We start from the raw sequence: 26,287 nt of genomic DNA, 5'->3' as shown, positions 1-26,287 counted from the left end.
ATTATATCACATTATTACATTGCATTATTCTTAATTAGTAATGGAAAACATACTTTATACAATACATTTTACTACTTACTTTTACACTTTAATAGATACTACTTACTTTTAGACTGTTGTACTCCTGTACTTTAATCTGTCAATTATAATTACATAAACCCACGGAAGAAAGAAAAATTATGTGGTCTGTGCATAAACCATAAAGGCGCTCTTTTTAGGTCTGAATCAATATTCTATTGTCTATGATACTCGTCACCGAGCTGAAAAATTTCATTACAGTTCTGGGGCCTTACCATGAACTCTTATTACTATTCAGTATAGGTTCGTAATGACAAAAAAGCGGGATGGTGATATACATTTCATGCAGCGCTGTCTCACTACGATTCATTTTAGGTCCTAAGCCGGGGGTCTATTCTCGATTTCCGTCCGACATCCATCCGAAACAATTACTGTCAAATAAGTAATATTCGACAAAATTAAAAGACAAGTATCAATAATGAAGTTTCATTCGCATCACGCGTCTTTTCATTTGGTCAAGTATTGCTTATTTGGCAGTAATTGTTTCGGACGGATGTCGGACGGATATCGAGAGTAGACCCCCAGAATCGTAATAAGAGTTCATGGTAAGGCCCCTGTACACAGAACTATAATGAGTTTCAAAAAAGAACGTCGTATTTTTGATAATTAAAATATCAGTGACACTACGTAAATGCTCTGTCTCCTGAATGGTTCAATTGGCCTAAAAGTCTTGCAATTTTTATATAAAAAAATATTGGGTATTATTGTGCGGTACTTGGCCAGTTCTAGAAGCATTTGTTGGGCGTTCGTCTAAATATATGAAGAGGCTGTGTGGTTTCCACCACCACTTTGCCAACCCTAATAAATGGGTTAAAATTTTTTTTCTTTTTAATTTCGTTTGTTATCATGTATTGTTACCAAAATATACATTAAACTGTTTCATTATTTTATTTACTCGTAGAAAACTATATAATAGGGGTAAGCAGATATTCAAATCATATTTGTGTTGCAAAACGAGCGATTCGTTCTGTGTACCGTCTAGGCTCTCGGGTTTCTCTCAGATAAAAGTTTAGGGAGACTGGTATCATGACCGTGACATCACAGTACATTTACCCAAATATTTTATATGCCCGTAAAAATATACATAATTTCAATAATAAAGAAGATATCCATAATATTAACCTTAGAATTAAGTCCAAACTCATGGTACCACGATTTCGTTTAACCAAGATAAACAACTCTTTTATGGGGAACTGTTACTGTATACGTTTTTATTCCGATATTGAGATTCCGGAGCACATATTAAGATTATCATTTCCTAAGTTTAAAAACTACATTAACAATGTTTTGATTGAAAAATCATATTACAAAATTGAAACTTGATTCAAATTGGATTCAAAGTGTATTCTATAGCATTTAAGTTTATTTGAAAAGAGCAATCCCTAGAGTTTCTTGCTCGTTCTTCTCAGGAAAGTCGGCGCAGTGAACGAGCAGCAACTCAAAAATGACGTTTTCAAGTGTAAAAATTTTACCTATGGAATAAATGATTCTTTGACTTTTGACTTTGATAATTAGGTCTTAAAATCTCGTACCTATTACTTAGGTCTACGACTTAGGTCAGGTCGACTTTACAAACCCTCATTATGCAACGATTGCATAAAATACTATTGTTTAACTATAGTTTTCGTAAATGGCAAATTTTGAATATCAATTGGATTCTTATTATAGAAGCGTATACAATGACCCTAAACTTAAATGAGGTTGCGACTTCCTGAAAACAACTGTCAAGAACAGCCAGTCTATTTCTATTTCTCATATTGTATCACCAATTTGATTAAAAAAATACTATTATTCTTAACAAGAATTATATTTTAATAAATGTACTGTGATACTAGTACTACAATGTTAATTTCTTTAAACTTTTATCTCAATGATGCTGTAGGGTCCAGAATGTAAACTAACCTAACTGCATGTTTTTGCACGACAACAATTCTATTAATTTCGGCGGCATTACCCCAAAGCGAAATGCATTAAGGCATTAAACTGTGGTTTCTTTGTCTCAAAGTTTTCGCATTTTTTAATCGCGTATACTGCAGATCTGAGTCGTTGCTTTTTAGCGTCAAAAGTTATAGGTACCTGAAAATACAACTTTATCTACAAGGTTCCATTTTTCATTTTTAAATGATGTTTGTGACCATATGTCTAACAATGGGTAGGTAACGTAAATTTCATGTAGCACTGCAAACCAATTAGCATAACCTTAGACCTACAAGTGAATGCCATTGCAAAGTTAGTACTTCATTCTGTTACTTAAGAAAATGTGAGAGGTATTTTTTTAACTGAAGTTCAGAATAGGACAGTTTAATATTACTTATATACATAAATGTTTGATACCATCTCAGTAGCCATGATCATGGGACCCGGAAAAAGCCCATAACGTAACTGACGTTTGATAAAACAAATAAACGCGATTTAGATCCGAAAAAACAGTTTCATTTCCAATTTTCCAAAATTGAGAAACCCTAAAAACTCGATAAGAAATTTCATTACATATTGTTCATATGTAAATATGGTTTTCTTAACTCAACTATGTATTACAACTACTAAACAATTACATACATTCGTATATACTTTACGGCCCTTTTCCCATCGGGGTATACGCAAGGACCACAGTATATAACAAGGGTATTCATGACCTGGCTGTTCTTTAGAACATCTTTCAATTTGTTGTTAAAGTATCATCATCATCATCGTGGCGTAGTATGTAGGCCTCTTCTTCCACTCTTGGCGATCTTGGGCGTGACTCATCCAGTCCGACCTCCGTGTCGTCGGACGCCTTGTCCAACGCCTCTCGTGCATTCTCGCAACGTGTCCCGCCCATGCCCGCTTTTTCTTCGCCACGATAACCACGATGTCAATAATATTTTTTATAGCTTTATTGCTGATCAACATGAATGAACTTACATACTAACTTATCCAATATTGAAACATTATATGGCATGCTTACTATATATACTCTCTTCCAGAGATTTTCATTTCTCCCTTATCTCTTGCTATTTGTATCCATGCTCCTCCAGCAACATATTTCAAATCATCGTCCCATCTAAAGTATAGTCTCTCTTTCTTCTTTTTTCCCCTTATGAATACCATTCCACAGCACCATTATTTTGTCCATTTTCGTTTTTTAATTATTTCTGTGACTTTTTTAATCTTTGACTTGCTTTTAATTATTGTAGTTAGTTTTACTTTATCTTTCAATTTTATGTTCAGCACACTTCTTTCCATACTATTCTGACAAACATCAAATGACATCCATGTGTGGTCACTTACGGTGTAAATGGCAAGGCGTCGAAACTTGTCTCGTCATATCTCAACGGTAGAATTCAGAAAGTAGACATAAATGGAGTGACTTCTTTGGGTTCTCCAGTAAAAATGGATGTTCCGCAGGGCTCAATACTTGGACCTTTCTTATTTCTGATTTATATTAATGATCTGCCATTCTTTGTTAAGGACCATTGCGAAATAGTGTTGTATGCTGATGACGCATCCTTGATTTTTAAAACAGACAGACATGACATTAACTATGACCGTATTAATGATACCCTCTCTAAGGTAGTTTATTGGTTTAATGCTAACAATTTATTGCTTAATGCCACGAAGACAAAATGTGTTAAATTTGAATTACCTAACGTAAAATCGACTAGCCCAAGCATAGAAATAAACGGAGAAAAGTTAGATCTTGTTAATAAAGCAGTCTTCTTGGGAGTGACCTTAGATAGTAAACTTCAGTGGTTTCCACATATATCGTCCCTGGCCAGCAAATTAAGCTCCGCTGCATACGCAGTCCGCAGAATACGTGAGCTTACCGATGTTAGTACTGCTAGACTAGTTTACTTTAGTTACTTCCATAGTATAATGTCCTACGGGATTCTCATGTGGGGTAAAGCGGCAGATATTCAAACCATATTTGTATTGCAAAAACGAGCGATTAGTTCTGTGTACCGTCTAGGCTCTCGGGTATCTCTCAGAGAAAAGTTTAAGGAGACTGGTATCATGACTGTGGCATCACAGTACATTTACTCAAATATTTTATATGCCTGTAAAAATATACATAATTTCAATAAGAAAGAAGATATCCATAATATTAACCTTAGAGCTAAGTCCAAACTCATGGTTAACCAAGGTAAACAACTCTTTTATGGGGAACTGTATACGTTTTTACAATAAGATTCCGGAGCATATATTAAGTTTATCATTTCCTAAGTTTAAAAACTACATTAAAAATATTTTGATCGAAAAATCATATTACAAAATTGAAGACCACGTGTTAGATAAAGATGTTTGGAAAGACGACATGGCTCCAGAATCGATACAAATTTGATTCAAAGTGTATTCCATAGCATTTAAGTTTATTTGAAAAGAGCAATCCCTAGAGTTTCTTGCTCGTTCTTCTCAGGGAGGTCAGCGTAGTGAACGAACAGTAGCTTAAGTGTGACGTTTTCAAGTGTAAATTTATTTTACCTATGGAATAAATAATCTTTGACTTTGACTTTGACTTAGAATTTGTATTTCGTATTTGCCTTAAATTTGATTTCAGGACTTCTTTAAGTGACCAGAATTTCCTCTACGAATTTTTTACTCTTCTTTCAATTTCTTTGTCCTTTGTGGATATTATTTGGTCCAAGTATATCACAATAAATAGCATAGCTTATTCTGGGCCTTTACAGCCTTTCATCACTACAACACCTCATTTTACAAAACTAAACCTCCTTACTCTATTGTCAATCAATATACATTCTTGAAACAGCAATGTTTATTAGAAAACACATATCCACTTTTAAACCAGTTAAAGTGTTCGCTGTAAAATCTAGAAATCTAGAGATGTATAGAAATAGCCCTTATTACAGGGCTATACTCATAATATATAGTAAAATATCAGACATATTGAAAATAGAGGACATATATACACTTTTTAAAAACAAATTAAGTTTGTTACTCGTATCTAAAGGTTACTATCGAGTTCTTAGATTTTCGCGATTGTTACACATAGGAAATGAAAGTCAACCGTGACCATGGGTCCTGTAAAGGGCCCGAAAAGTCGGTTTGTTTGAAACAACAAATATACGCGATTTAAATCCGGAAAAATAGTTTCATTTCCTATAAAGGTTACTACTCAATAGAAGAGTTCTTGTCAGATAGAGAGCTATGAACAATATGGATAAATGTTCTGTATCTCACGAACCGCATACTTCGAATATAAGTACATATTTAGTCATTTTTAAGTGATAATGCATGTTTGAATTTGATTAGAGTAGTTCCAATTTTATCTATAATAAAACTCTATAGTTTTAAAGTATAAAATATAGTATTAAATATAATATTAAAGTGTTATAAAATATAATATTAAAGTATAAAATATAGTTCTAAAGTATAAAATTGTAAATTAAGTACATGTAAATTTAATAATTAAATCTTTCTATGCAATCATTATATTCATTAGTAATTATTATAATGCATAAATGCAATAAATAAATGAAAAAGTAATAGATCTTTTATGAACATTACTAATGAATGAGTATCACATCGCCAATATGAGGACAACACGGACTTATGATGTGCAGGGCATCTCATATTACTCCTGGCAGAATCTATAGACCCCATTCAAACCACAGCATCATATACAAGTATTGGCAGCATTCATATTATGTGTATTGCTTGTGGCCTGATGTTTTGGAAGGCATACATGCACTGTTAAAGTTACAAAAATCACAGAACTGTGTGAGTAGTGCATATACAAATGTCCATAGGACTTATTCTTATATGAGTACCAATGATAATGAATTGGTAATGACCAATTAAAACACCCAATAGTGCAAAGACTGTGTGAAGAAGTATAAGTGGATTATAATAGCTTTTATAATAGTTCCACTTTGAGGATAATATTGAATTTCCTTATGCACAGGTTAGGTTAAAATCAATTCATTACCATTGTATTTGACTTTCTTATCGTCTACCTATTTAAACTAAACTCAAGCTTGTTGACATTCCATTTAAATGCAAAGAGAGTAAGTCTTGCTTAGGCATTGCTAAAATGGGTTTACCTAAACAAAAATCTATACTGGAAGGTACGGCCAAAATAATCCTTCAGTTCTATAACACTGTTCGCCGTCCAAATTGTTAATAGTGGTGATCAATAATTGATTAATTATTGATGGTCACATAGAAGAAGAGCTACATAAGTTCTGAATGAGGCCACCCTAATAATAATAGGAAGTCATCACAATTATTATGTGGAATCAACTTTACCCAGTCACAAAATTATTGCAGCAAGAACATAAAACAAAGTGTTCGCTACCACAAGGGCTGCGTATGTGAAATGCATAATGTCTTTTTCACCCTTATCATATGAACACAATAGTTTTTGTGTATCAATAAGTGTGGTGACTCCTTTATAGAACAGTTGCATCAATATTATGATACTTCAAAACACAACAGACAAACAGAAGAAAAGTAAAAAGCATAATATGCCTTATAAACAATCCTCCATAAATTTAAGAACAATGTGCTTTGCAATATGTATCAATTTTGATTCTATTATTAGGCAAGTAATAAATATAATCATTAAGAGCCTGTTTAATTGAGAGGTTGATGGTTTGAATTCTGGAGGCTGCATCAAGCTATGTCTTTAATTTATACCTTTTAAAATGTATATTTTACATGTTACTGATTTAGTACCTTATTCTCTTGTTATATACACTTTATGTATGTTGTATACACTATATGTATATAACTATTCCCACTAACAGTGAAGGGATACATCGCAATGAAACCTGCATGTCAAAGAAAGTCACAACTTAGTAAAATACGTCTAGTCCTCAACCTACACGAGTTTGGGAGACTTGGCCTAAAGCCTCTTTTAAGCGGAGACTCATTGAAGGAATTGTTGGGACATAATATATTAGGTAGTCAATGATGATAATATTTTATGGGTTATGTACACATACACGCATATACACACAATACACACACATACACATTATTATTTTTATTTTTAATTAGCCTACATAATAAGATTAAGCAAGCAAGAGCACTGAATCTAGTAATAAGTATACCAGTTTGGAAGAGCGGTGACTTCCGGCACAAGTATTTTCATTCTTAAAAGAAGTTCACCACCAATAATATATATGCAACCTAGACCCATTGACCTCCCAACAAATGGACATCGGGTTCGCGCTAAAAAGTGTCCGCACCTATAGGGTGTTAAAATCGCATTTTGTTCGACTGACAGCACGGTTGTCAATCATGAAGTACTATATAATAATAACTTGTAAAAATTACTGCAGTAAAGTGTAAAAACAGGATTATGTACCATATTTTCTCTAAACAAACATTGTGTTATCATAGATATCATTTAAAATTGTTATTTTGTACAGTTGTGTAGTACTTAATTTATATATAAATGAATCGTAAATAGAAATTACAAAAGCAAACAAAATAATCAAATAGCTAATTGTCCTTTTTCTAAACATTGCATGCGCAAAAGATGGAAAGAGACCCATTACGTCAACTTCAAGCTTATATAAACTTCTTAGTCATTTTCAATGGTTCAAACCACAAGCGATTTAAATATTTAAAACAAAGAAAGTACAGAGTCGCCTTGATTTTAATCTTATTTTGTTATTAAACATTAGCAATAACTAACAAAATACTGTTGTACTCATTTTACGGTTTGGGATTACCTGTCAGAAATCAGAAAATACATTTAATAATACCAATAAAGAAATAGGCTTAGCTTGAATTTTCATAATGTCAAATGTATTTTTTTAGGAATATTACAAAACAAAAGCTAATTTTGTCTTTGTGAAAAGCATCAAAATTACTTGAATGCAGTACTAAGTCAATTTACTTCAAATTACATATGTCAAATTTTATTTCATTTTTATATTTTTTATGGTTAAGTAAAATTTACAACAGCTCAAAATCTTGTGTAATAAAAATATACCAAAAAGTTTATTCTTATCTATCTATCTATATTTATGCTTAATAATATACATTTTATGCAGTATTTAGAATTTGGAAAATTTTCAAATAAGAATGTTAAAGCTTTTGTTTCTAACAGCATTTGGCTGTAAGCCAATTTATCATCATAATTAACAAAAGTAATAAACACCTATGCTACTACACCATTAATCTAATATCAAAAAATTTAATACAATGAATGCAAAACAAACTCATTACAACTACAACAGGTATTTATTTTAGACTGTCTTTTCTTGTTTAATAATTTTGCCTAGTCAATGGTGTCTATTAGGGTGACAGACAGGTACTCACCCACATACACAATGGCTCCTGCATCATGAAGGTCAGAACATCCACAAACTGCTCAGTGATGTTCCTGGTGGTGTTTGCGGTATGGCTGCCGATGGGCATGATGATCGGCTGGTGCTGGCCACCAGCCCCTGTGGCGGCTGCGGCTGCAGCTGCCATGGCCTCCTGCCGCTGCAGCGTCACATTCACCCGCCACGCCGGATCACTAGTCACTCCGATCGCGTGGTACACTGCGATCGACAACAACAGCACACTGCCCGCCGTGTACACCTTGAGATTCGGCAAGGGCAACCTGTCCACGAGTGTCACTGGCATCTTGAACGTTTCCCTTTTATATTAGCGCGACAAAACGAACATTCGACACCGTCTTTTCAAACTTAATGACATTGGCTTTAAAATTTTAGAGATGAGACGTAGTTTTATAAGTAAAATAATTATTGCGCGAGATAATAAACAACACAAACGTAAGCTGAGCCGCGTGAAGCGCGTGATGTATTCACTTCACTTCACTTTTTATTTTTATGGCTCCATCAATATGAGAACTGATGATTTTGCCAATGTCACAGTTGAAAGAAAAAAAAACGAAACAAAAAAAAAAAATTTTCGCTAAGCTCTAATAGGACATTAACCGGTGTTGGTAAGTTGGACTACGGGAGTACTCAGTTGAGAATGTAAAACAAAACAGCAAAACAATATTTATAAATATATGTTATTTAAGTGGATAAATTTACATAGAGTAACAATATGGGGGGAGAACACTAAAGTTAAGAGGTTGTTACGTTATTTTATTTTTGTCCATTTGACTTGACATTTTGACAAATGGGATTGGTAGAATTTTATTTGTCAAGGTCACACGACGATTAAAAAAAAAGTAATTATTTTTATAAATTCCTTCTAATTAATAAAACAATAAATTATTATCTATATTATTTTCTTACATACTAGTGAACAAAATAATTTTCATACTTGATTAATAGATTTTTTAGATACGTAGTTGTTCAGGATCTCCTTGTAAATAGGTTGACATATATACCCTTACTTAATTTAGTTATGTAAGTAGCACAGTAGGTAATATTTAGTTTAGTTTATTATTCTTTTTAAAGTGTTAGCTCCGTCGATATAATTGACGATGACATTATGAATGACCAAAACAAAACAAAATTGTCAAATTACAAGGATTTGACGTTAATATTTAATTAACATTACGTATCGTGTTTTAGTATCTGGATAATTCATATTTTAAACTAAAGGTTTTACACAGCTCTTACTGAAATACGAAGGATCTGAGTAGATCGTAGAGTTAAAAGTTTAAAGCACTCGAAATCATACTCGAGTCCCTGCCATTAGGGTCGTATTTCCAGTGCTTGAAATCATACTCAGATCCTGACTTGAGCATCTGGAATAAAACAAACCTGCTGAAGAAAAATAGAAACTAATGACTAGGCAGTATGGTCTCTGACCTTCGTCTGTTCCAAACGGAACGAAGGAAAAAAAATCGAAATTTATTTGACAAGTGGGTGACGGTGTCGTTGGGTGTTTTACTTATTAAATTTTTGCTATAACTAATGAAATAGCGTCGAAAACTCTTTTAAATAATGTCTGAAAGAGATTACGCGCCGCTGAGCATAGCCTGCGTCCGCGGGCTATGCGAAAAAATATACGAAAAAAGGAAATTTGCCGGTGTAGAAATTGAAAAGTATTTATACACTTTTTATACACTTTCCTTATTTGTTTGATTCTTATAAATATATTTGGTTTTTTAAAATGTCAGCAAAGTCCAATACAATATGTCAAACCTGCCATTAAAGTGTGAACGTGCTGTGTAACGTGTTTTCAGGATGGTAAAAGACTTCAGTGATGCGAACAACACGAGCCAGATCAAGCGGCTGATCCGGGTGTTAGGTCAAGACTTGATGTCGTCCACCAGCCCCAACGTCAAGAACGGAGCCCTTATGGGTTTGTCGTCAGTTGCTGTGGGACTGGGGAAGGTTACAACTTTCATAGTTTTATTAGTAAAAAAACTTTTAGTCTTCCCTAAAGTTATAATTAATAATGTTAATCACGAAAATTAGCTTAATTTTTGTTCATGCAAACTGGGTAAGGTAAATAACAAAGTAAGGCTAATTTACTAAATTCTTTCCTGATTGACAGCAATGAAGCTGCAGAAGTATGTTGTGTGGAAAGAAAATAATTATAAATTTAGAAAGAAAGAAAGTACATTTATTTGCTTACCACATTGAGATCACAAAAGAAAAAAAAGAAAAGAAAAAAACAGAACAAAAACAAAACATAGTCAAAACATTCAATGTAAAATATAAATAAATAATGATGAAACAAAAACACAAACATAGCAAAACAAAAATGTATTTAAAAAAATTATATTAAATTAAGACACTAACTATTCACACAAATAATAAAAAGAGCACTATATATAGAGATACTTTGTGTGGTGCCAGCCACTGTAACAAAAGGGTCACAAACTTAGTATTTGCTGGAAATCGCAATGTGTTCCCAGCACTGATTTTACAGTTAAGACTCAAGTGGGGTCACGGATAAACATATGCAAGCATACTTACTTGAATGTACTACTACACTTACATCAAGCAACTAGTATACTCACAACAAAAAGTTATTGTTTTAAGAATAGCTGTATTCAACACATATTACATAACAAATTTCAATAAATGTTTCTGAAATTTGTATAAAAGTATTTAATAAATAGGTGCTGGAAAAAGTTAAGAGCTTTCCTTTTGATTTTCCAGCAGGCGAGTCTGCTTGCACTTAAAAGCATTCCTAATAGATTTACATTCTCACAAAATGTTTATTAATTTATTGTTTTTTTTTTTTATTTAAATAGAATTATTTATTTTGGACAATGATCCATAATAATGTTAGTAATACAGTAAATTTTTCTTATGTGCTATGGTTAGTACAATACAAAATTACTTAATTCTAGTGAAATGCCACATCTAGACTACTACCCTACGCATGTGTAGAACATGTTTAACATATCAATGAAATGGTCATGTATCAATAATTTTGACTTGTTTGTTGGGAATATATTAGGGGTTAAAGTATGAAATTGCCGTTTTATTGCAATAGGTTCTTTGAATTTTCATAGAATCTTCATGGTTTGAGGTTTTCGAATGAAACTTTTTTCAAATGGTTTCTGTGATTTTTTTTTTTTTAAATTTGAAACATTTGAATATCGACTTTCAATTGTTTTTGTTATTCAATTTAGACAAGAAAGATGGATACTGCGAAAATTCGAGTGATTTTTGAATACGAGTTCCGACGCGGAACTAACGCGGCAGAAACAGCCCGCAATATCAATGCTGCGTTTGGAGAGGGGTCTACTAATGAACGCACCGTGCGATTTTGGTTTAAACGCTTTCGTGATGGAAATTTCGACTTAAAGAACGAGTCACGAGGAAGACCGCCCACACAAGTGAATAACGATGAATTAAGAGAGATAGTGGAAGCCGATCCTAATCAAACTACCCAGGAATTAGCGGCATGGTTTAACGTTACCTTACCCACAATATTGACTCACTTGCGTCAAATCAATAAAATAAAAAAATACGAAAAATGGGTGCCTCATGATTTGACTAATCTGCAGAAAGAAACGCGTGTTGAAACTTGTGTAGCCTTGTTGAACCGGTACAGAAATGAAGGAATATTGGATCGAATTGTAACATGTGATGAAAAGTGGATTCTTTATGATAACCGGAAAAGAAAAATGCAATGGCTGACCCCAGGTCAAATGCCACAACAGTGTCCTAAAGCAAAACTTACCAATAAAAAGGTAATGGTAACTGTTTGGTGGTCTCAGCATGGTGTTATTCACTATAGTTTTCTCCGATCTGGTCAAGCAATAACGGCAGATGTCTATTGTGCCGAACTCCGAACCATGTTGACAAAACTAGCAGTAAAACAGCCCCGACTCATGAATCGATCTTCACCATTATTGCTCCACGACAACGCGAGACCTCACACAGCACGAGAAACCATTTTGACCCTTCAGGAACTGACGTTAGAAACCATTCGTCATCCTCCGAATTCACCAGACCTTGCTCCAACGGACTACCATTTTTTTCGTGATTTGGACAATTATCTACGTGACAAGAAGTTTTCTTCCCAGGAGGCAGTACAAAATGCTTTCACACAGTTTGTGCAGTCTAGATCGTCGGAGTTCTATCGCAAAGGCATTAATAACCTTCCCATTAGATGGCAGCAATGTATAGATAATAATGGCAACTATTTTGATTAAATAAATTTGTTAAAAATTTAAAAAATAAACAATTTAGATTTTCAGTACAAATCGGCAATTTCATACTTTAACCCCTATTATTAATTTGCACAACTATAGTTCATTTCACATAGGATGGGTACTGTGACATTTTTAAATAATCTCTCAATCAGATTACAAAAAGACATACTTTTGTTATATTACTTCTCAACACTAATTTGATATAAAAATTACATTAAATAGAAAGAAAGTGATAAAAATAAATTACCTCAAAATTTAGTTGTTTTTACATCATATCTACGTCTCTAGTAACTTCTAAATCTCAAACATCACTGTACCCACGCTATGTGGAAAGTATTATGATGAGTAAAACTTAAAGGCAATACAATAATATGACATCAGAGCAGCATTGATGTCTAGATGTATTTGGGAAAAGTTATTTTTTAAAAACCAGTTCCATTTAGAATGATTTTGTTTAGAACATTTTTTTTAAATATCTACAACTGTATAATAATAATTATACTGCGTACACTCAGCCCCGCACTAGGGAAACATACACAACCACAAATTACACCCAAACTGATGAGAGAAATAAATGTAGGCCATACAAATATTTCTCCTGGCCTGGGAATCGAACCCGGGACCTCTGCGTGGCAGACCAGCATTTTTTCTTTGATAAATAATAGATTTTACCTTAATTAGTATTGGTTGTGATCAAAAACATTTGTTTTAATAAAGTTATGATCCATGATATTCTGTTCTGTAGGGCTGTGTTGCGTATCTGCCGGAGTTGATCCACCCGATCCTGGCGTGCTTCAGCGAGAGCGAGTCACGCGTGCGCTACCAAGCGGCGGAGGCGCTGTTCAATGTGGTGAAGATCGCGCGCGAGCACACGCTGCCGCACTTCCCGCTCGTGTTCGACGCGCTCGCTCGCTTGGCCGCCGACCCGGAACCGCAGGTCAAGCAGGGCGCAGAACTGCTTGACAGACTTGTTAAGGTAAGCGTCGCAGAAAGCACCTGTGCAATTTTCGCGTGAAGGTGACACTTGCCGAGCCGAAAGAATCGAATTTTAGAATTCGTTGTATGAAATCGTTATGAATGTACTCACATACGTCTTATCGCCGAGTCGGTCGAATCGCCGGAAAACTTCCCAAAGTACCCAACTCCCATACGAATTTGGATAATGTTATCAGATATTTGAAAAAACGAATGTACTCGATTTATATCCGGAAAAATAGTTTCATTTGTAATGTGTAGCAATCACGAAAACTTAAGAACTCGAAAACCTAAGAGAGAAACTTAAGAGCTTTTTCCACGTTAAGTCAAACGTATTTCACTTTCTTCATCTTCCATCAATAAAGAAGTGACATAAAAACCTCATCAAATTCCATCACTATGTAGGTACATAATTATTGTATTGTTCACTTCACATAATAATGAAACATAGTTACACCACAGAGGGAACATATAGGGAACAGGTGTGCTAGGCCTAAAGAAACTTTGTTTCGTTCGGCGCGGTCGATTTTTTCGGCTCGAACAAGTGTGCGATCACTTAAAACTTATTACGTTGGCTCAGCAACTTAAAGTAGATCTTGGCCTCTGTGAGCAGTAGACAGGACTTGGTTCTGTCTCGCGTCCTACTCATGCCATTGTTGCCGTTCACATACATATTTACTAGCTTCGCAAGTCAGCGATGCCAGTGACGCTCCACAAACATTTACGTCAGTGCACAAATTATTTGTTGGACTCAGATGTTAAATCCCTCTATATTTCCAAGTTTATTCTTATCCTTCAGCTTCCATCTTCTCCGTGGACCACGGGACCAGCTATTGAATTTTTCTTAACGTGTTCCTTTTTGTTACTAAGAGTTTAGGCTTCTAAACTGTACATCAGGATTGGTCGAATAATGTACAGGTTTTATAAATACTGATTTTGATCATTACTTGCTGTTGTGATTGTGAGCATAGTTTGAGTAGCAGTAGAGTTCCTTATGAAAGAGTTCGCCCAGGGAAGTACTGCCACCACACACCTATTTCTGCTGCCAATCAGTGATGTGAGCATAGGTTCAGGCGTTTTTAATAATATTCTTGCGACAATCACCGACTACAACATGATTATTCTATTAGAAGATCTCTACCTTCATTTGTGAATATTTTTATGAGGCCGTGATGCGACCGTTGTCATTGGTTTCACTATGTTTGCCGATAGTGGGGAGAAAGCTATTACTGCGCCTCATTTGGGCAGTGTCTCATATCTTTACGTCGTACTCTATAATCTAATCGTACACCGTTTCCAGATCCACACAAAAGTGGTCGTAGGAATCTGCTCTCCTGAGAGACAAGGGCGTGAGCTTTATGTGTGTAAAAGACGCAGATCAGCATTTGCCTGCACCGCACTTGTTCATACGTCATACGACTCTTCGTAGCGTCGATGCTACACGTTTCATTATTGAAATTACCATAGCGAAGAATGCGCCGTGAATATTTTATTTATTTATTTTTATTAACATATTCATAAATAATGGCCAATGATTCTAAAAAGGTGTTCCACATATATACATACACGGCTACAAGGAGCGTCACAGGGTTGTTAAAACCGCCAAATACTAATTAATTACTTTGTCGAATTCCGGATTTCCGGAAATGGTTTTACTGCATCGTAAGACAAAATTACTGACCTAGGAGTCGAAGTTGGATTTAAAAGTAATTCTAATGGTACCATGTAAAAAAATGCAGTAGATAACTGACCTTTTACCAAAGCAGGGAATAAATAAGTAACGAGAATGGTCACTCTCCGCCCCTTCCTAGCTTTAGATACTGAACCGCGCCCGCATATTGACGGTCACTTGACGATCAATTGACGGAACGGCAGTTTTTTACATGGCACCATTAGAATTACTTTAAAATTCAACTTCGACTTCATAGGTCAGTAGTTTGTCTACAATGCAGTAAGTAACACCATTTCTGGAAATCCGGAATCCGAAAAAGTAATTAATTAATATTTGGTAGTTTTAACAACTCTATGTCGCTCCTTGTAGCCGTGTATCTATATACGTAGAACACTTTTTTCCGACCGTAGCATGTGATTCACGCGCAACTAAGTGTCAAGTAAAAAATATATTTATTACCCGATTCACCATTATCGTCGTGTTATCGCCGAACTACGCACGTTTACAACTCGTTGGCTGTGTTCAACTCAATTACTAATACGTTATTTAATTCTTTGTACTTTAACTTTCTTGAATTGAAGACTACAGAGGTAACATTATTTTACCATTTCGAAATTTGAATTTTTTTTATTATATCAAGTGACGGGACGAACAAGTCGTGCGCCTGATGGTGAGCCACACACCTGTCCATAACAGTTGCAGTGCTATTCAGAGCTTTAAATTGCAAAGATCTGAGGGGCACTGCCACTGCGCCCATCACCATGAGACATAAGTTGACAAGTCCCATGTGCCTGTAATTTCACCAGCACTCTTACCCTTCAAAACCGGAACGCAGTAATGCTTACATTAGTGCTTGGCGGCAGAAATAGGTAAGGTGGCAGTATATTATTGGACGAACTCTTTCACAAGGAGTTCTACTGCTGTTGTTGATTTGTTGTGTTTGTTTTCACCTCGTAAGTTTCTTCTTACTTTTATTCATCTTTTGTTATTGTCCAATAACTCTAGGGGAGTAGTGTATATAAATTTATTTTACAAAATAATTTAAAAACTAAATTGTTGTATATCTCCTATATTTATATTAACTGCCTTCGTGGCCGAACGGTTACCATCTGTGATTATCACGCAGAGGTCCCAGGTCCGATTCCAGGGCCGGGAGAAATATTTGTATGGCCTACATTTATTTCTCTCGTTTGGGTGTAATTTATGGTCGTCTACATGTGTATCCATGGCACCCCCGACACAGGGTTTCCCTAATGCGGGGCTATGTTGAGTGTGTGCGTTATTATTATTATTGTATTCATAAATTGTTTGTTTATATCTAATATTTACTTCTCCTCGCATGATCTCTTTATTGTCTCTTCCGGATCTTTTATCCAAATTTCCTTTTTAAGTAACAAAAATTCCCTGTTTTAAAAGAAAAAGAGACATATTTTGTTGCCTCAATGCAAATGAACATATACTGAGGATTTAATCTCAAATTCGTTTTTCAGTATCTCAACACGTATTAATATTAATAATTTGATTTAAATGTCTATTGTGAAGAGATGTACTGTTCCTTTTTATCAAAACGATAACTCAGTATATCACTGGTATGGCCCCTTTTAAGTGTGACGATGCTAATGGAGAGGACTGAATTTTCCATGTTTTAAAAATATCTATTACTTACATATAAATTAGAATAATATCATCTCTTTATACAACATGAATGGTTTAAACAAACTTTTGTAGAAGAGGTAGAATCCAAATTATCCGATGAAATAAATAGTGGCGCTGGTTCCGCAGGACATAGTGACAGAGAGCGCGTCGTTCGAACTGGCGGCGTTCGTGCCGCTGCTGCGCGAGCGCATGTACACGCGCAACGCTTTCGCGCGGCAGTTCCTCGTGTCGTGGGTGGCCGTTCTGGACGCCGTGCCCGACATCCATCTGCTGGAGTTTCTGCCCGAGCTGCTAGACGGCCTTTTCAAGATGCTCGACGACCCCAACTCCGAGATTCGGAGGATGTGAGTCGCTAAGAGCAGCGGAGCCTGGGGAAACATTTCTTCCGAACCGGCATCGGCACAGGAAATTTGAGATCCGTCCACTCGGTACAGAGTCGTCGTCGTTCGCAGGTGCGACGTGCAGCTGAGCGAGTTCCTGCGCAGCATCAAGAAGGACCCCTCGCGCGCCGACTTCCAGGCCATGATCAACATCCTCATCACGCACGCGCAGTCGCCCGAAGAGATGGTGCAGGTGAGTGCGGCGGGAGGGTCGGGAGGGTCGGCCGAGGCCGGCGGCGCAGTGCACACGGGCGTTGTTTGCAGCTGACGGCGATCACGTGGCTGAAGGAGTTCGTGGAGCTGGCGGGCGCGGCGCTGCTGCCGTTCGCGTCGGGCGTGCTGGCCGCCGTGCTGCCGTGCCTGGCCTACGCCGACGACCCGCGCAACAGTATCCTTGCCATTGCCCCGCGCCCGCGCCCTCGCTCGCCACGTTTCCTTAGCGCGCGCCAGACATCCGCGAGACGGCGGCCACGGTCAACTTCCAGCTGAGCAAGCTGGTCGTGGCGGAGGCGGCCCCCGCGCCGGACCCGCCGCGGAAGGGCGAGGGGGAAGAGGACGGCGAGGGTCTCCGGGTGGCCTCGGTGGTGGGGGTGCTCACCCAGATGCTGCACCATAACTCCGTCCATACCAAAGTGGCCGCGCTCGACTGGATACTGCAGCTTTATAACAAGTTGCCCGCTGAGGTCAGTCGAAATGTTTGCAGATGGGAATTCTCCGTCTTTCTTATTCGGCCCTTATTACCTTTCCAAACTGCAATAGTATATTGTGTAATATGACAGTGAATAGGAAATGATTAACGGGTGCCTATTAGAAGCTCGAAACTGAATTCCGAGGGCTTTAACACTCGAGTTTCTTTTTACCGTCCGTGATACATACGATGTTTTTCATCACATTTAATTGTGGTCCTCAAGACAATAATTATGGATTTGGCAAAAGGCGGTTTCTTTCCGTAGATGCATACAGCTGTGATGGAGTATTAAAAGAAAATGGCTAAATTTTTATACACAGAATAATTAAGTTTAATTACAACAAATTTTTAATACTACTTAAAAGAGTTTAAGCAGTATGTGGCTGAATTGCAATTCAATTTATGTTTAGATAACATTTTAAGCGAATGTTTTAATTTTGAACGTATGTAACCTCCTTGCTTGAACTTGAACTATGTAAGGAAGTAAGTCGTGCTACAAATTAAAAAAATCTTTACCGGCCATGGCTGTAGTGGCAAGAACATAGGCTTCTGGACCGAGGGTTTCGTTTGTTGCATTATAGTCAAGTTGGCCACGTGCAATCATACTAAAACGTCGTAATGTACATCGGCAAGGAACGGTGGTGTCCTCGTGCCGGGGAAACCGCATTTCGAAGGGCGCGGCACGTTGACCTCGGTCGAAGGCGCCGCGCGTGCGGTGCTTCCACGACGACGTCGGTGCGCAGATGCTGCAGGAGACGGACAAGGTGTTCACGGTGGTGGTGAGCAGCCTGACGGACGGCGCCGACGACGTGGTGCGCCGCAGCCTCGCCGTGCTGGCGGAGATCTGCTCCAGCTCCACGCAGCGGCCGGGTGCTCGTGCTCGTTCCTCCGCGGCGCGCGGGGAGACGGCGCCGCGTCACGAGACGGTTGTTGCGCAGGCGACCTGGACTCCAGCCCGTACTACTACAACTTCCTGCGCGCGCTGCTGCGGCTGCTGGCCGCCGACGAGAACCTGCTCGAGGACCGCGGCGCCTTCATCATCAGGTGCGGCGGCGGGCGGGGCGTTAGAGGCCGAGCCGCCGAGCCGCTGAGCCGAGCCGCCTTTGCAGGCAGCTGTGCGTGCTGCTGAACGCCGAGGAGGTGTACCGCGCGCTGGCCTGCTGCCTGCAGCGCGAGCGCGACCTACGCTTCGTGGCCACCATGGTGGACGTGCTCGGCACCATCCTGCTGACGGCGGCCGAGCTGTACGACCTGCGCCAGCAGCTGCGCGCCTTCGACAAGCCGGTACGGCCGCGTCCCGCCGCGCCCCGGCCTCCGCGCTCCGCGCCCCGCTGACCTTTGGCTGCCGCAGGCCACGCACGAGCTGTTCAAGCGGCTGTACGCGTGCTGGTGCCACAGCGGCGTGTCGCTGCTGGCGCTGTGCCTGCTCACGCACAACTACGGCCACTGCAACGCGCTCATCTCCACCTTGTATCCTTTGCTCGCGCCGGTCGTTCGCGCGGACGAACTCGATTCAAATTCATTTAGAGGAAACCGGCCCTAAATGCGTTTGTACGGGTTGGAACGGTACTAATAACGCACGAACGATCAGAGACGAATGATCGCGCATTCGCGAGAACGAAGTCCGTTATGCCCACGCTTTGCGGACAAAGCCGCAGACGTTCCTATAAGTTAGTCACGACCTAAAATGAATAAGTAAACAGGCGGTTATTGACACAACTAAAAGATAATACTTACTCAAAAATAAGACCGGTTTCTGCCAGACCTCCGAGTTGCGATTTATTCCCATTACATTTTAACCAATTACAAGTACACTAAAAACTCGCTGTTGCGCAGTCTTTGATTTTTACACTTACCAAATTGTTATAGTATTATTAATTTTTTATTAAATTGATATTCAATTATTTTTTGTGAAATTATTCCACTAGTTTGTTATAATGAACTGCCTCCGTGGCCGAACGGTTACCATGCAAGACCGCCACGCAGAGGTCCCAGGTTCGATCCCGGGCCGGGAGAAATATTTATATGGTAGGCCATATAGATATTTCTATTCATTTATTTCTCTCGTCAGTTTGGGTGTAATTTGTGGTTGTCTATGTATGTGCCCATGGCATCCGCGACACAGGGTTTCCCTAGTGCGGGGCTATGTTGAGTGTGTGCGTTATTATTATTAATAATTATTAATATAAAGTTCGAACACTTATCCGGCTGGATTCGAACCGATGACGTTTTCTAGCAAACCGTGCTCTGGCACGCAATGCCAACTAAGCCACGGAACAAACCAGCGGACCTCACGATTTTTCTATGTGCTTGTTGTCGGATCTTTGTATTTGGTTTTCAACGACTTTTTAGCCGCAGCGCCATCTATGAGAAATCTATGAAAGTATTTCGTCGCCCAGTTAGATAACTTTACAGACTTTTTTGTTGTAGTACTAGTGTATTTCCAAATATGCAATTGAGAGAAGCAGAAAAAATAAACGATCTCCCGATAAATGCTTATATATTATAACACTTTTTTTATTTTATTTTATTTTTATTTATTTATTAGGAAGACCAACAGCTTAAAACTAAATTAAGTAATAATAATAACGACATAAAGCCAATTACAGGTCCTCACAAATAACAATCGATTTTCAAGTTCTAGCACACAATTTTCAAGAAAGAAAAAATAATCAATTACAAACATAGAGAAAAATTAAAAAGTAAACATCAACAGGAGTCACAAAAATGCCTCACCAACGCATTCCTCGCCGAAGTCACACTTGTATTAAATAAATCTAGGTTAATGATTTTACACAATTCATTAAAGCTACTGCTGGCACGCCACATAAACTCGTCCTGTCTATAATTTGTATGAGATGGTGGTAGATACAATAGCGAATTATTTCTTAATGACTTACAGGGGACTCTCAGCAATAACTGAGATAGCAGTTCTGGACAGTCAATGGAGCTTGATGCTATTTTTAATAGAAACATCAAGTCACCTATCTCACGACGTAATACTAGAGGTAACAGATGGTGCTTCTTACAAAGGGAGTAATAGCTAAAAGTATTGTTAGAGTCATTTGTACGGTAACAAAGAAAACGAATAATTTTTTTTTGAATATTTTCTAAACGCGAAATATAAGTATCGTATCGTGGATTCCAAATTTGGCTGGCATATTCCAAGATGCTGCGGACAAATGAGCAGTACAATATCTTGAGAGTTTTCACTTGGGTAAAATCCTTTGCACAGCGCATGACAAATCCGAGGGACCTGGAGGCTTTAGCAACCATGCTATCTATGTGTTTTTTAGCACTGTAACGACGTGGCACCTTGTATGGTAAACGTGTGTATTATTTAATTTACCTATTAAACGTGTTTAATAGGTAAAAAAAAAATATTATTAAACGTGTGTATAATTATTATTTTCGAAGATTGTATTAAGTGGATGGTGTATCTTTCAATAAATAAATAAATGCTGATAATCGACGTAAGTAGGTAACCAGTAGGGCTAGCGACTTGCGCGATTGCGACGCGACGTAAAGCGCGAGATATTGCTATTCTCTCATAGAAACCTGGCGCAAGTTGAGCTGTATTGTGCTAGCCCCGCGTTAGGTAACTAGGCGGCGATTTCAAAGCAACGCGGCTAGTAGTTTTGGTAGGATTTTTTAGCGTATACAAGTTTCACTTTGTTACATTTTTACAAAATGGAATAGTAGTAGAGCGGGATTAAGGTTCAGGGCAAATATTGTAAAAAGTACTTAACGCATGTTGTAGAACGTGTTTACTTAATTTAGTTTAACCTTGCGACACAGATGAGTTGAGTTGAATTTCTGTCAAGCTCATTCAGAACGTTTAACTTTTATAAATTGGTCTGGGCTAAGTGTTTCCGGAGACACCATAGTATATCTTAACTGTGCGTTGTAGCCTATGATTAATAATTAAAAGCTGTTCCATCAGAGGTGCATTTTTTTAGTAAATGTAAATTTTGGGCCGTCTATCACGGAATTGTCGGGTGTTAATTTCTCGCGGAATAGTAAACCGCATAATTAATTACAATCGTTCACGTGGTAGTTGATCGAAGGAGCGACTGATGGGATATTATTTGCTGATCATCGAGATCAACCGCTTAAAGAGCTGATAATTAGTGTTGACAACCGCGGTCAACCTGCGGTTGGACTTATTTTGATTGGTAAGGTTTTACAGTAAATACTTGTCATTGAATAGCTCGAAAACTACACTTGAGAAAAAAAATCAGTACAATACAGTGCATGTAAGATTTCAGAGTTTTCGGCTCTGCGGTCATTACGTTCCACTCTGTATCCTAAAAGTCAACATAAATTCGAATCTTACATTTTGTAAATATTGAGAAACCTGCGATAACAGCTGAGTATATTCCACAAATCCCCACTAACGTAGTACTGGCTACGCAGTGGGGATTTGTGGGAAAAAAAATCCCCACCGAGATAATTAACCAATTACACGCAAAATAGGCGCTTTGTCGTCGAGTTGCGGATACCAGCCCGTTGCACCAAGTACCAAGTAGTAATTAACCAATTATATTTAATTTAAATGATTAATGTGAAGAAAGTTTTGTTGATTCATTATAAATTTGCTTTCATCATTGCAACCAAATTTCGTTATGCAACCAAATAAAATCTTTTACAATTTTAAATTAATTTACTACTTTGTAATCAATATTGTATTACATTACCAGGTCCGTCTCACTTTATTTTTAATTTTATAAATTTTTAGTTATGTAATTGTACTAACCCTAATAACTAACATAGTTAAGTTGTTATGTTACTAACCTACTAATTTATATGGATTACTGTGGTCCGAAATAAAAGATTTTTATTTTATTTATGTATTAGGAAACAAGACATTTTTTAATAACCATTTAATACCCGAGTTGACTTTTCTTACGCGTTCAAGAGCGAAAATTGTTCGAGTACTCGTTTAAGAATAACTCAATATTCTATAGGATGTTCAAAACTGCGTTTTAAAATTAAGAAAAGTCAATTAAGCATCGTATCTTTGGTGTGACATTAGCGCTAAAAATCTATATAGGTGTTTTCGGCTAACCATGAACTTGTCACTTAAAAATCAAATATAGTAAGTAAAATAACATCTTGGTGGGAATTTGTTCCACAATTTCCCACTGCGTAGCAATTGCCACGTTAGTGGGGATTTGTGGAGCCAAATTTTAAGATTCCACCAGTGGGGTTCCATTTGTGGAATGAGCGGGCTCTGAAACATTTCGCACATGATACCGAATACTATCGTAACTCAAATTTGTGAAATTGAGAAAACACGATTTAAAAATGAAAAATCCACCTTGAGAATGAATTTTCCAACACAAAATTCTTTTTGGCAATACGTAGTGTTGGATCATGGAAAAGTTTCCATTTTGAAAATATCATATTTTTCAGAAAAATAAATATTTTTCCTGATATTTTTCACGTTTGACGTTGATACCTGTCAAAATGTGTTTCCACTATTTCAAATTTTCGGAAAATTACCTAACAGCAGGATTACGCGATATAAGTTTTGAAATTGTGACATTATCACGCTATATAATTTATTAATCGAAGGACTATAGGTAAGGGGCCTTGTTAGTCCGAGAAAATAATAATGAAACATTCAGATTTATGTCCAATATTTAACAATTTAAAAATATCATTCGCAAAAAAAAACTATTATAACGCCATAAGGTTACTTTTTTTTAAACTTTTCTGTTGTTATTTGACCTAACAGTAATTAAGCCAGCTAAGCAAGTTGTTAATGAATGACGTTATCAAAATTAAACTGTTTTAATTGTGAATGAGAGTCGTCTAAGTAATAAACTAATGTCGTTTGTGAAAAATTAATGATAATTTAAGGAACGAAAACGGTTAAATTGCTAATCAGTTACGTTTTTATCAACTGTGTTGGCGTGTCATCTTTCCAAATATAGATTCAACACTATATGTATGTATGCATATGTGGTAACATTTGGAAACGGGAATAAACTCGTTTACATACGAATAGGTATTTTTCACATCTACCTATTTTCCCGACGTTTCTGTCAGCCCGTGACCACGGCCAGTGCAACCTGGCCGCTCGTTTGCAAATGTTAGTACAATGCAGCGCGAAAGTTTAAAAACTAAATGTGGTGTTTACATATCGACGCAGGAGTGGAATTTTAGTCTTATGTAAAGTCTGTGCCATTCGAGCCTTAATAAGTCAGTTCCAAAGTAGCAATTATTTGAACAATAATTTTTGAAGTCGTTTTACGGTATAAACTTATTTTCTTATTTATTAATTAGGTCACTTTCATTTTAAAGGTGTAGTACACGAGTATACTCTCGTTCATAAATGGATAATTAAGTATTATGTACAAATAAAAATAATTACATTATTCGCAATATGGTCTATTCAATTTTGTTTTTAAATTTCAAAAATTGTGTTATTCTCAATTCGCAATTTTGAGTTACGACAGTGTTCGGCTTAATGTACGACTTCAGTCCAAAATGAAGTTCGCTCTCAATTTGAACTTTTTTATACGCATTTTATGTAGTCGCCGGGTTTCGGTTGTTAGCTATTCACTTTCGTAGCAAGAACGATGAATAATAATCCCCTGAACGGTTCGGCCAGCGGCGACCTCGAGATCACGGTGGATTTCCTCACGGAGGTAGACAAGCTGGTGCAGCTCATCGAGTCCCCGATCTTCGCATGTGAGTGTGAGCGCCGCGAGCCGCGAGCCGCGCCGCGCGACTCTGGCGAGCGGGTGTGTGTCGCAGACCTGCGCCTGGAGCTGCTGAGCGGCGCGCAGAGTGCGGCGCTGCGCGGCGCGCTGTACGGCCTGCTGATGCTGCTGCCGCAGAGCGACGCCTTCCACACGCTGCGCAACCGCCTGCAGTGCGCGCCCGCGCTCGACCAGCCGCTCGCGCTGTACGTATGCACGCGGCCCGCTCCGCCGCGGCCCGCTCGAACGCGTCGCCCGTTGCAGCAGCGCGGCGGCGGCGCCGGCGCCGGCCGACATCGACTTCGAGGAGCTGCTGCGCGAGTTCACGCGCGTGCAGCGCGCGCACCGCGACTTCCGCCTCGTGGACCGCAGCCGCGCCAAGCTGCTGGACAAGCCCTTCGCGTAGCCGCGCCGACGACTCGTCTCCGATGGCGCTTCCGGCTCGCCTGGCGCGACCGCGGCCGACGACTCAAATTTGACTAGCCCGTGGCTCTTATTCTCGCGAAAGGTCGCAACTATAATTCTCAGAATCTCATCTTGCACGCTGCGTATCGAAACGTGGCAACTTCAGGGAGAACCGGGTCCCGTTGCCGTCGATATAAGCTTAGTTGCGAGGTCAATCACCTATGCAGCTTCAAATTTAAAGCACCGCTTATACCTACTCGTTTCTTACTAGAACGAACCTAATTAATACCTGGCTAGTCCAATTTGTCAAGCCCGCCCGGGGCCCCGCCAAGGCAAGCTTCGGAATGCAAACGATATGGGAAGTAAAGATATTTGTAAATAAACAAGGCCGACTGGCGCTTTAGCGAAATGAGTATTGCGTTCAAACAACTTCAACATTTAGATTTGATTAGGATGTATGCATTTGTCCTAACCAAACTCAACATAATGTATAGTTACATTCCATAATTCGTAAAAAAAAAAACAAAATATCTTTAATAGTATATTGAATATTAATATATTGCAACGTAAGAATACAGTTTAACTATATAAAAAAGGGTTTTTTATTTCAGTCGTAAAAATTGTACATATTTTGCAGATTTAATACGTAGCACGCGTTTACTATGCGATACATGCGCTTTACATGTCTAAAGGTAACTTTAACAGGGAGTCTTCACAATACGTACGCATTGTCAAGATACATATGCAAGACATTTCGTATATTACTTGCAATTAGCTTAGTGGAGATTGTTTCTCAACAATTCTAATACCTGTTGCGATCTGTAGGTGTGATTTTAATATCTGAGGTGCACATATCTGTAAAAGTTTAGTAACCGTGAAGGAAGACGTCTCGAAGAAACCTGCGCGTCGGAGGAGGTTACTCACTAAATGATGTGTTGATAAAAATGAATATTCCTAAAAAAGATCGCGGTGTCGACTGCATCTCACTCACTCATTAAGGCGTACGGCGGAAAACAAAAATAGTACTTATTTGGAAAGATTCACAATTTAGGTAATAGTACATTTACTTTTCTTTACTTCGTCTTCGCTAGTCTCGTTCCCGGTGAGGCACGCCGAGCCCGCCTCCCGCGAAGCGGCCGATTCGTAGATTGCCGTTTTAATTCCGGACTCGAGAGACGTCATCGC

General features: G+C 38.1%; 2 protein-coding genes across 6 annotated transcripts in view; one reads left to right on the top strand and one right to left on the bottom strand.

The window, feature by feature from the left end:
• The window catches only part of LOC113230789 (E3 ubiquitin-protein ligase AMFR-like), a 32,516-nt gene extending 23,699 nt beyond the window's left edge, over nucleotides 1-8,817 (bottom strand). The window contains exon 1 of the mRNA XM_026464878.1: nucleotides 8,350-8,817. Coding sequence (XP_026320663.1) covers nucleotides 8,350-8,661 — 312 coding nt within the window. The 5' untranslated portion in view covers nucleotides 8,662-8,817. The remainder of the gene's footprint in view (nucleotides 1-8,349) is intronic.
• A 1,124-nt stretch (nucleotides 8,818-9,941) lies between these two features.
• Nucleotides 9,942-25,853, top strand: LOC113230681 (protein VAC14 homolog). Of its 5 annotated transcripts, none has more exons than XM_026464721.1 (14): nucleotides 9,942-10,042; nucleotides 10,184-10,334; nucleotides 13,362-13,592; nucleotides 17,046-17,263; nucleotides 17,372-17,492; nucleotides 17,564-17,687; nucleotides 17,750-17,982; nucleotides 18,731-18,857; nucleotides 18,926-19,031; nucleotides 19,097-19,271; nucleotides 19,339-19,457; nucleotides 24,607-24,686; nucleotides 24,753-24,903; nucleotides 24,965-25,853. In XM_026464721.1, exons 1-14 carry the CDS (start codon nucleotides 9,942-9,944, stop codon nucleotides 25,101-25,103), a joined length of 2,076 nt encoding a protein of 691 aa, XP_026320506.1. In that variant the 3' UTR covers nucleotides 25,104-25,853. The 5 variants fall into 5 exon arrangements, with proteins under 5 accessions (XP_026320506.1, XP_026320505.1, XP_026320507.1 ...); XM_026464720.1 differs by having other exon boundaries at nucleotides 24,962-25,853; XM_026464722.1 differs by having other exon boundaries at nucleotides 18,926-19,008; nucleotides 19,164-19,271; nucleotides 24,607-24,903; nucleotides 24,962-25,853.
• The last annotated feature ends 434 nt before the right edge of the window (nucleotides 25,854-26,287 follow it).

This window comes from Hyposmocoma kahamanoa, unplaced genomic scaffold (assembly GCF_003589595.1).
Source record: "Hyposmocoma kahamanoa isolate Upper Pololo Valley unplaced genomic scaffold, ASM358959v1 64, whole genome shotgun sequence".
NCBI classification, from domain to species: Eukaryota; Metazoa; Arthropoda; class Insecta; order Lepidoptera; family Cosmopterigidae; genus Hyposmocoma; species Hyposmocoma kahamanoa.
This window is presented reverse-complemented; position numbering and strand designations above follow the sequence as displayed.

What these genes read in the sequence shown, in the direction of transcription:
- LOC113230681 (XM_026464718.1), top strand. Translation starts at nt 9,942, where the DNA reads ATGTCTGAAAGAGATTACGCGCCGCTGAGCATAGCCTGCGTCCGCGGG. An exon ending in GCCGGTGTAGAAATTGAAAA is followed by an intron (nt 10,043 to 10,183) that starts GTATTTATACAC and finishes ACGTGTTTTCAG; the next exon opens with GATGGTAAAAGACTTCAGTG. An exon ending in CTCGACCAGCCGCTCGCGCT is followed by an intron (nt 24,904 to 24,961) that starts GTACGTATGCAC and finishes CGCCCGTTGCAG; the next exon opens with CAGCGCGGCGGCGGCGCCGG.